A 12,135-nucleotide genomic window follows, 5' to 3' on the forward strand; every position below is an offset into this window, starting at 1 on the left:
TTTCATACTATTTTTTTCTTTCATTTTTTGAATCTCTCCAGAGGCCGTATGACATCCATGCCAGTAACTCACTGGAGTCTTTAATCCAGCTCTTTAGTACTGTTAGTGTCCAGTACAGCCCAGCCTGGCCGAAAGATCTGGTTTCTCTATTGAGGAAGGTAAGTTGGAGACCTTTCCCATGTTCAATTCCTGAAGCAGTGCCTAAGATATGGGCGTTGGAAACTGAACCCACCGTTCACCCTTCCCCAGTTAAATCCAAACCCATGACCCAATCCATGACCTCAGGATCTTGATCCAAACTGTAGATCCTTAATAGAATTTTATCTGGTTTTATACTCAATTGGGTCAAATGTGTCTGGTAATGACTTAATTAATCTGCATCTTGTTTCGATTAACCAATGAACCTGATGTGTGTGAATATTTTGTTTTGCCTAAAACTTAAACATAACAGGTCTGCTTTCATGGATGATGAAGGAAATTCAAAAATTCACAAATGGGAGGCTGACATTCGACTTTTAATCCAAAAGCCGTGAATCAAATACCAAAACAATTGTCGATTAACTGGTTAATCTATGAATCTTCAATCCCGTATCCCATTCCGATCTGAAGCAACTGTATCCAGACGTACGACAGACAGAACCATCGGTCGGCAAGTGGTCTTGATTCAGTTTTCATTCCACCAAACCACATCCAACTTAAAGTACCACATCAACAAACTGACACGTACTAATTGATATCGAGGTCACAGCTTTACAAGCACCATAAACAATGACTGTGTACTAATCGTGATTAATCTAAATTAATCCACAGTGATCTCGATTAATCTGATTTCAACTTGTAATGTTTTTTTAGCCCCAGTTCCAATTGAATTAGTATGCAGCCTTACAGTCTTCAATGAGTTTGGTAAAAGCCAAACGTTGAGTCACGGCAACACCGAAAGGCTCAGCAGAAGAACAGCATGAATAAAAAAGGTCACATCAGAGGTCATATGGCGGTGAAAAAACATGGAAGAAATAGGGATGCGGGTTGGGTGGGAGTGGAGGAACGGTGGGGGGTAGGCTACAGCTGAAGGAAGGACGAGTGGAGACCCTCGGGGCAAAAGAGGAAACACAGCAGGCTGGAATCTTTCATATAAAACTCCGCAGTGTGTGTGTGTGTTGCTGATTATTTGGATCAAAAGCAGCCATTCAATTTCTTAACGAAGCCCCAAATGTGCTTACAAGTGAAAAGCTGCCAGTTTTTCTCAAATGGAATTTATTATTTTCAATGCTTACTTGTTTGAGTTATACTTACTGATATTATTCAGCCATTTGGTGTTTTGTGTGTGCACACTGTGTCTGGGCGGATGTTGCGGATGGAGTGTCGGGGTCTCTTCCGCTCTGCTGCTGATTGATTTCCATGTCTGGACTCAGGCGAGACAGACCTATCTGGTGGCCCTGCAGGAGTCAACTCCACTGTACTGAAATAAACAAGAGGTTAAAAAGCAGAGAAGGAGTATTAGAATGGCGGCCCAAGCGACACATCACTATCGTTCCCTGTGTTTTACCCCTCTAGTCACATGGTGAACGGGATCTTCAAGAAGGTCACCCAACGTTTCAATTCCAAGTAAATGAATGGATAATTAGTTTAACACTGCCCTCTGTTGGTGTGTGCAGAAATATGGGGTTATAAATACACACTATAATTAATGTTATTTGAGGTATGGTAAAAGTCCAGTTATGCTCCAGGCTACACAACGTTCATTGTGTAAATCAACACAAAATGTCCAAATTCTTGGCTCTTAAATGTGGAGTTGCTGTCATCCATTGGATTCCTTTGGATATTAGTATGTTAAATTATACTGTAACCACCCTGGAAGGCGCCCAATTCTGCTCATTTCAGGGGCTTTTAAATAATAAATAAATACAAATAAATGAATGAAAATAATTGTTAAAAAATACTAAAAAATAAATGAAACCCATTTGGGTACCATAGTCAATTTCTTTTATTCTCCACATTATTATTATTATTATTATTATTATTGTTGTTATTATTATTGTTGTTATTGTTATTGTTATTGTTATTGTTATTGTTATTTTATTATGATTATTATCATTAGCATTATTATTATTATTATTATTATTGTTGTTGTTGTTGTTGTTGTTATTATTATTATTATTTATTATATGGGAGCCAGACAACATTTCATTTCACTGCTGTGTTATTGTGCAATGACAATAAAAGAAGTCCGTCCGTCCATCCATCCATCCATCTATCCATCCATCCAACTCCTTAAATCCAATTGGCATTTTTCTCCTCTTGGCCGACACCCCTAGATTCTGCATCCTGCTCCCCCGACCACACCTCCTTGGTTGCCATTGGTCAGTGGTCCAGGGTCTGCTCAAGCCAAATCAAATGAAGAGATTTAAATTTGACACTCAAAGGAAGAATAATATCCATCCGTTTTCTGTACCGCTTATCCTCAAGATGGCCGCCATCCACACTCATATTAAATTTGGAGTCGCCAAATAAACTCCACACAGGAATGCCCGAGCGGGGAATTGAACCAGGGTCTCCTAGCCGTGTGGGGAAGAATAATATAACAAGATATTTGTGGGTCTGCAACATCCAAATAAGTACTCTTGTATAATAATAATAATAATAATTACTCTTGGCATCTTTATTAGGGACCAGCACTTTGGGTATAAAAACGTGAACTATGTGTTTGTTTGTGTTTTCTGCCCACTAGCTACTAACCGTCAACCCAGAGCATCGTTTCTCCAGCCTGTCTGACATGCAGACTTCGCCCTACCTCGCTGACATCAACTGGGACGCCGTTTACGAAAAGAAGATGGACGCCGGCTTTGTTCCGAATGTGAGTGTCAAACAGTCGGATACAAACACATAAAAACAATTAAAAGTGCGCACTAGGAGATGTCAGGAGTGGAGTAGATAAATAATGTAAAGAATTACTAATTGCCTCCTTTTGCTGGTGTTGCACACGTTCATGGCTGGTTGAGGTCTTTATCACACGCCCGGCATGCAGGAGTGGGCTGATTTCTATCAAATGATCTCCTTGTGGACCTCTCCTCCTGTAGAAAGGTCGCCTCCACTGCGACCCCACCTTTGAGCTGGAGGAGATGATTCTGGAATCACGTCCCCTTCACAAGAAGAAGAAAAGATTGGCCAAGAACCGGTCTCGGGACAACAGCAAGGATTCGCAGTCTGTGAGTAACGTTACGGTTGACTATATTTGAACAGTTTTAACAGTTCATTGGAATTGTGCGATTGGTTCCATGATCAATGGCGTCTTTGAAAATAAAACCCCTAATCGATAAATACATATTTGTGTTAGGTATTATTTAACTGCCAACCATTTGTTTTAGATTACATTTGAGTTATTATTTATATGTTAGGTCTCACCTCACTTCCTCTTTCGTTCTATCCATCCTCTTTCACTTATCTGGGGTCGGGTCACAGGAGCAGAGATCCTGGGATCCTGGGGATCCTTAGGATCCTCGGGATCCCAAGGATCCTAAGGATCCTGCTCCTGTGACCCGACCCCAGACTCATTGGGATCCTTAGGATCCCAATGATCCCCAGGATCCTAAGGATCCCAATCCCAATCCTGGGGATCATTGGGATCCTAAGGATCCTAAGGATCCCAATGATCCCCAGGATCCTAAGGATCCCAAGGATCCTAAGGATCCCCAGGATCCCCAGAATCCCAAGGATCCCAATGATCCCAAATATCCCAGGATCTCTGCTCCTGTGACCCGACCCCAGGCTCCCAGACTCATTGGGATCCTTAGGATCCTGGGGATCATTGGGATCCTTAGGATCCTGGGGATCATTGGATCATTGGGATCCCCAGGATCCTAAGGATCCCCAGGATCCTAAGGATCCCCAGGATCCCAATGATCCCCAGGATCCTAAAGATCCTAAGGATCCCAAGGATCCTAAGGATCCCCAGGATCCCAATGATCCCAAAGATCCCAGGATCTCTGCTCCTGTGACCCGACCCCAGACTCATTGGGATCCTTAGGATCCCAATGATCCCCAGGATCCTAAGGATCCCAATCCCAATCCTGGGGATCATTGGGATCCTAAGGATCCTAAGGATCCCAATGATCCCCAGGATCCTAAGGATCCCAAGGATCCTAAGGATCCCCAGGATCCCCAGAATCCCAAGGATCCCAATGATCCCAAATATCCCAGGATCTCTGCTCCTGTGACCCGACCCCAGGCTCCCAGACTCATTGGGATCCTTAGGATCCTGGGGATCATTGGGATCCTTAGGATCCTGGGGATCATTGGATCATTGGGATCCCCAGGATCCTAAGGATCCCAAGGATCCCCAGGATCCTAAGGATCCCCAGGATCCCAAGGATCCCAAGGATCCCCAGGATCCCAAGGATCCCCAGGATCCCAAGGATCCCCAGGATCCCAAGGATCCCAGGATCTCTGCTCCTGTGACTCGACCCCATACTCCCAGGCTCATTGGGATCCTTAGGATCCCCAGGATCCTAAGGGTGTACATTTATTCTGCCTAATCGTAATTCTTGTCCAGAATAAGATATGCTTTCCTCATTTCCTCTGTCTTTATTTTAAGGACATTTTGCTTTTCCTCATTTGTCATCCTGCTCGTCATCACAGATTCCGCCTCTTTGTGTTTTGAGCTACCCTCTCTTCCCATCAGGCTGTCGTCATGGCATCAGTGATATGAACGTCAGCCCTGTCTGTGTGTCTCATGTCACCAGTGTGGGCCTAGAGTTTCTACCACCATCAAGCAGGGTTATGAGACATGGAGTCTGTGTGTGTTCTCACGCTGTGTTATTACAAAGGTTATTAAATCATAAAGCCTTCTGTGCCGTTGTCATGGCCTCAAGAGCCTACGAGCTTCTATTTTGGTCTTGGCTAAAACATCCAATTTGGGGAAGACTCACAAACAATTCATGATGTGATTTCATGAGCCCGACCTCAGAGAGCGCGGTTTTTGATTCATGTTGACGCTAATGAGGATGATGATGGTGTTGACATGTGAGATGATGAAGACGTGCCATTTTTAAAAACGTTGTTTGCTTCCAGGAGAACGACTATCTACAGGAGTGCCTTGAAGCGGTGCAGCAAGAGTTCATGATCTTCAACCGTGAGAAGTAAGTCCATGCTTTCACCAAGAGTTACGTTTCATTCAGGGGATTCTCAACTGGTGGGTCGCAACCCAAAAGTGGGTCGCACAGCTGTTTTCAGTTACAGATATTTTTCACAGAAATGACTTAATGCTGTAATTAATTATTTCTATGTATCTGTTTTTTTTCTACCTAAATATGCATTTTTAGCCTTGTGCAAGTTATATTCCGGAGCGACTTGTAGTCCAGAAAATACGGTAAATAAACTCGCAAAAAATGCGACTTACACTCCAGTGCGACTTATGTATGTTATTTTCTACCTAATTATGCATTTTTGGCCTTGTGCAACTTATATTCCAGAGCGACTTATAGTACAGAAAATACGGTAAATAAACTCGCAAAAAATGCGACTTATACTTCAGTGCGACTTATGTATGGTTTTTTTTCTACCTAATTATGCATTTTTGGCCTTGTGCAACTTATATTCCAGAGCGACTTATAGTACAGAAAATACGGTAAATAAACTCGCAAAAAATGCGACTTATACTCCAGTGCGACTTATGTATGTTTTTTTCTACCTAATTATGAATTTTTGGCCTTGTGCGACTTATACGCCGGAGCGACTTATAGTCCAGAAAATACGGTAAATAAACTCGCAAAAAATGCGACTTATACTTCAGTACGACTTATGTATGTTTTTTTTCTACCTAATTATGAATTTTTGGCCTTGTGCGACTTATACGCCGGAGCGACTTATAGTCCAGAAAATACGGTAAATAAACTCGCAAAAAATGCGACTTATACTTCAGTGCGACTTATGTATGTTTTTTTTTACCTAATTATGCATTTTTGGCCTTGTGCAACTTATATTGCGGAGCGACTTATAGCCCAGAAAATACGGTAAATAAACTCGCAAAAAATGCGACTTATACTCCAGTGCGACTTATGTATGTTTTTTTTTACCTAATTATGCATTTTTGGCCTTGTGCAACTTATATTCCAGAGCGACTTATAGTACAGAAAATACAGTAAATAAACTCGCAAAAAATGCGACTTATACTCCAGTGCGACTTATGTATGTTTTTTTCTACCTAATATGCATTTTTGGCCTTGTGCGCTAGACATATACTCCGGAGCGACTTATAGTCCAGAAAATACGGTAAATAAACACGGCAAAAAATGCGACTTATACTCCAATGCGACTTATCTATGTTTTTTTTTTTACCTAATTATGCATTTTTGGCCTTGTGCGCTAGATGTATACTCCGGAGTGACTTATAGTCCAGAAAATACGGTTTTTGTGTTTTTCACCTTTCAGGGGTGGTCTGAATGCAACCCCACCAATAGCGGGGATCTGCTGTATTGATATATGTATAGTCAGTTATGCAGATTTTGAGGTTCATTAATTATTGATTATGTTCCCGCTCTCTCTGTACTTCTTTAAATGATTACCTCATTTATTATCAACCATTTTTTACTGAAATGCTTCTTTCACAGAAATGACTTAATGCTGTAATTGTTTAGTTCTATTTATACTGAGCTACACAATATGGCAGCAGAAAAGCACTGAATAAGTCCCAAACGCATTGAGGCATGCCCTTTGGGTTTTTTCCCCGTTCCCAGATTGAAAAAGCGCCAAGAGGAGGGTCATTGTGAGACTGGGGGTGATGATGCCAGCGGAGACGGCGACGCGGAGGCCACAGGCACGGACGACGACGCGCCCGAGCCTGAACCCGACCCCGAGCCTGGGATGGCGCCCGAGCCCGAGTCTTCTTCCAAACTGAGCATGTGCGGCTCGGTGTGTTCCTCCCCGGGCAGCTGCTAGCGCCGCATCAGGTCATGATGCACGGCGAAGGTCTCGATCTGCCTCGCCCGTGGACACGTTCTCCCCTCTGTACTTAGTAGCCATAGCTGACAGTAGACAGTAGCCAAAAGCGGGGGGGGATTGACGCACCGCAGGACCCAATTAGTTTTGGGGGTTTTCTTCGAGTAGCACCATTCCCGGTCCGGCGTAAATGAAGCGGATTCTCCACCTCCTTGTCCGCCCTTCATGACGCTCTAACTTCTATGCAAATTTGCATCCCAGCATGACAAAGCAAGCATCACCCGCTCTGAGGTTAAGTGGAATGCTCCGCCACAGGATGATGACATCCCGAGCAACGTTCACGATATTTTGGGGTCTTTGGTGGTTTTAGCGGAGAATGCTTCTTAAGTCCTCCGCTTCAAAATCATCCTGGGATGACTGAATTATTCAGCACACGCAGGCAGTTTTACGGTTTTGCCCGTCTCGACTTCCCTCTCCTTCTCAGCCGCTCTTATGTCATGCGTCCCAATTCAGGGGAATCGTGTGTGTGCTCGAATGCAACGTCTTTACAAAAGTCTTTGTTTATGCAACAGCGGCAAACATGGCGGAAGTTGTATTTACTGATGATTAGCTCAACACCAACTCCGACTACATATTTGCAATTTAACATTCATTTTGTGCTTATAATCGCCATAATTAGGCCGTATCTCTAAAAAAAACCAAAAACATCTGATTTGCCCTAAAGTGGAAACGCTTGACTTTCATATAAAGCACTCGGAAGCTAACTTTAGCTTGCTTTAGGATGTGCTTTTTACATGCAATCAGTTAATATTTACATATTTAATATTTACTCACGCATCACAAACCAACATCTTATCAACACAAATTCCCGCCTCACTCGATGCGCAACATTTGGAACACACGATGTACCTGCACCACTCTGACTACGCATGTCGCCTGGATACAGTATATATAAGGCATGCAAGACATGCTGGGAAGCCCACCACACACTTCCACAGCATGTTACCCGGCATACCTTGCGGGAATGTTACATATATTATATAACAATATATTCATTAAAAAAAAACATAACATGAGCTTAAATACGCGTACATGTTCATAATAATAAGCTATATTCAACCACAAAAACATGATTTATTAATTAATATATTGTTGTATATATATATATATGTATATATATGTGTGTATATATATGTATATATGTATATACATGTATATATGTATGTATATATTATATATGTATATAATAATCTATATTCAACCACAAAACACATGATTTATTAATTAATATATTGTTGTATATATATATGTATATATGTATATATATGTGTGTATATATGTATATATGTATATATATGTATATATGTATGTATATATTATATATGTATATAATAATCTATATTCAACCACAAAAACACATGATTTATTAATTAATATATTGTTGTTAATATATATCTATATATACATAATAATAAGGTATATTCAACCACAAAACAACATGATTTATTAATTAATATTTGTATATATTTATTAATATATTGTTGTTAATATATATGATTAATTAATTAATATATTATTAATTAATATTATTAATTAACATATTGTTTATATATATATATATTAATTATTAATATTCATATATTAATATATGTTAATTGTTAATTAATATAATTATTATAATTAATAAATTTTTATTTATTATTATTATTAATTAATATATTGTTGCTAATATATATATTTATTAATTAGTATATTGTTGTTAATATATATATTAACAACAATATATTAATTAATAAATAAATATATTAATTAATATTATATTGTTGTTTATATACATAAATATATATATTAGCAACAATATATTAATGATTAAATCATGTTGTTTTGTGGTTGAATATAGCTTATTATTATGAACATGTATGCGTATTTAAGCTCATGTTATGTATTTTTCCCCTAAATTAAATTGAGCATTTTCAAGCATACAAATGAATTAAATAAAACTAAAATAAAACAAAAAGGCTTTCAGAAGACACATTCATGATGTTATAATGAATATTGTTATAATCACTATTGCGGTCCTAACCCGCATCAACAACCCGAACCCAACCCAGGATACAAATTCTATTCATACGTAAGGATTCTTACTTTGCATGAATTTACTTATCGTGGTTGGTAAAACGATCATGATAAACGAGGGATTACTGTAGTATTGTTTTGCATGTATTTCTATTCCTGCATAGTCACTGCAGTGCGGTTACTTTGTGTGTTCCTCATCTTACTTGTGTTATTTTCGTTTGCACTACGAGTGAAGGAAGCGTTTGATTGGAAGACCTGTTAGCTTGTTAGCGGGTCTACTAGACCAGCCCACTATGTGTTTCTGAATAGATGTAGATTAGCCGGGCCTGTCATTGTATGTGTAAAATGATCAAGATGCAGTATCTCCTCGGAAAACTGCAGTTTTTTTTTGGACTTTTGCCCGTCATCCATAATTCTTTCTCTTTTCAGTGCATTTTAAAGATATAAAAAGGATAAAAACAGATAACTCATTAATGCATGTAATGGGTTTTATGGTTTTGGATCCATGCTGCAACCATGTAGTACTTACGGGCTGCACGGCGGACGAGTGGTTTGGTTAGCGCACAGACCTCACAGCTAGGAGACCCGAGTTCAATTCCACCCTCGGCCATCTCTGTGTGGAGTTTGCATGTTCTCCCCGTGCATGCGTGGGTTTTCTCCGGGTTCTCCGGTTTCCTCCCACATTCCAAAAACATGCTAGGTTAATTAGCGACTCCAAATTGTCCATAGGTATGAATGACAACTGGGATAGGCTCCAGCTGAATATAATACTTACAGTATTTTGTCATATTTTGGTCATTTTACGCACACCAGAACTTCTTTCCGGGGTGCTTGGTTATTGGTTATTATGCAGGTCACATTCCTTTTTTATCTGCTTTTATATCTTTAGAATGCACAGAAAAAAAGACATCTCCACGTCTTACTTAAGGAGTGTGGAAGATGGCCTATTTGTTTCCTTTAAGATGCATGAAGAATCCCAGAAGGAATAATTGTGCTTCTACAAGATCATTCCGTTGAGTTCATTCCTGGGTTGGTAATTCAAGCGTCTTTATGAGTTAGTCCTGCCTAGTGATAGTGGAACGTACCACTTTAAACATGTAGCAAAGGTCCACCATCATATCTAGGGTAGTATTAAAACCATGTAAATAGCATACATTGTAGTAACGTAACTTCACCACAGTTTTATGTGGGACTGCAAACTAGACATTAAACTAAAAAAAAAATAAAAATTAAAAAAAAAAAAGAGGAGGCGTGTGAAGTTGAAGTCAGTCCTCGGTTTGGCTTCATTCTGCTCTTCGCTCCAAGTGTGCAGGCACAACTTGTAGGCAAAATATGCCAAAGCTTTTCTACCATTTGCATAACCATTTCTAAGTGTGAATGTATATTTTCTTCTGTGTATCTCATAGATTCAATAGTCTAAATACGATTGCCGATACGTGGAAACCGAAGAGATTCGACAACGTGAAAACGAATCCCTGTCTTTTATCCCTGTGGTCGTCTTGCAAGCCTTTCTTAAAATATTATCCCAGGCTAGCCGTCTTCTCCTCTAACATCTCTTTGTAACAGCGCACCGAATCCATGACCCCTCCATCATTTTTATTACGGTTGCAACAGATGAACAGTCCGGACCAAAAGAGTGCCCGATCTTGGTGGCGGTGTTTCTCGAGTTTTTTTGAGATGTTCATTTCCACTTGGTTACCATGGTGATGACTTTTTCTTTGGTTCACCGGATGAAGTTAACGTTAGCGAATCAATGCCGTTATTCTTCCTCTGTGCAGGCACATACTGTATGTAGTACTCTTGTACTGTATGTGTGTGTATTCTCCTGCCAGGGGCACAGAGTAAATAGTTCCAGGGGGAAGTGTTGTGTTTATGGACCAAAATTATGAGGGTTTTTTTTCAAAATTATGTAAACATTAACCGCCTTAGTTACTAAACATACCACTTTGCGCGTCAGATTTTGTGGCTCCCCTCGACCTTGTTTTTTCAAAAATGTGTTTAGCTAAGAAAATAATTTTAACGAAATATGAATGGCCCTATTTTTAAGAAATATGTATTTGCCTGTTTTGCTTAAATGAAGCATTTTCAAGCGTAAATATAAGTCAAACGTATTCAAATTCAATACATCCGCATTCAAAGACAATGTAACGACATGTAACGTTCTACACTGGTCACTAGGTGTCAGTAATGTGACTGTAATGTTGGGTGAGACACACAAGCACCAGAATTGATTGCCGGAACAACAGGATTTTATTGCAGGTTTGATTGATCTCACAACAGACCACAATAATCCCTACGATTAACCCTACTGTTGAGGCTGTAACCCACACCAAGCGAAAAGTCCACTCTGAACCGTCAAACGTCACTTCCTGTTTACAAACACCGGAACACATTTACAGCATGTGTAGGCACAAGTCTTACTTGTGTCTTAAATGGCTTTTTTTTCTCTTATATCTACTATATTGGGTAATACAAGTGTAAAAGTGACTATAGGGGTGTTATTTCATGTCTGGAGGGCTCTAATATTGTTAAACACGTATTTACTTATGTTTTTTTACCACTGTACTTTTATTTGTTTTTTGTCAACCTTAACTTGCAGCAAAACAAATCAAATTATCGTACTGAAAGATACGATAAACTGTTGTTATGTTATCCGGAATGTTGAATTATGTATTTAACATGTTTGGATGGAAAGAATTCCTGAAAAGGTAGCATCTTCCAAATCACTTTCATTTCATGTTTCAATCATCTTCTTTGTTTGCATGTGTAACATTTCCAGTATAAGCTTGATTGGTGCATGAACAAGCTGCCGATGATATCATATTTCACTGTTCATGCAGTGTGGGATTCTCTATGAACGTTATATAAATCTGGTATTACGTAAACGGCATGATATTGTTGTATGAAATGAATTACCTTCGGGCATCCTGTAGGTGGTTTATGATCATTCTAATGTTAATATAGCATTCATATTTGCATAGTTTGCTGCGGGGCTCCCACTACGAGCCCAGGGAGGAAGATGTAACTACATTATAGCATAATATTTTGGTATAAACATGACCGAGTATTTAAGTATAAAGGAGACCTATTATGCTTTTTACACTTTTCTGACCTATAAAAGTTGTT

The 12,135-nt window shown here is 39.5% G+C and overlaps 1 protein-coding gene across 1 annotated transcript in view; it reads left to right on the forward strand.

The window, feature by feature from the left end:
- Positions 1–7,032, forward strand: part of stk32c (serine/threonine kinase 32C) — a 62,307-nt gene extending 55,275 nt beyond the window's left edge. Inside the window, exons 9-13 of the mRNA XM_078793822.1 lie at positions 42–158; positions 2,729–2,854; positions 3,078–3,206; positions 5,068–5,135; positions 6,732–7,032. Coding sequence (XP_078649948.1) covers positions 42–158; positions 2,729–2,854; positions 3,078–3,206; positions 5,068–5,135; positions 6,732–6,933 — 642 coding nt within the window. The 3' untranslated portion in view covers positions 6,934–7,032. The remainder of the gene's footprint in view (positions 1–41; positions 159–2,728; positions 2,855–3,077; positions 3,207–5,067; positions 5,136–6,731) is intronic.
- The last annotated feature ends 5,103 nt before the right edge of the window (positions 7,033–12,135 follow it).

This window comes from Doryrhamphus excisus, linkage group LG10 (genome assembly GCF_037039965.1).
Source record: "Doryrhamphus excisus strain RoL-2023G ecotype Guam linkage group LG10, RoL_Dexc_Guam_v1.1, whole genome shotgun sequence".
Classification (NCBI taxonomy): domain Eukaryota; kingdom Metazoa; phylum Chordata; class Actinopteri; order Syngnathiformes; family Syngnathidae; genus Doryrhamphus; species Doryrhamphus excisus.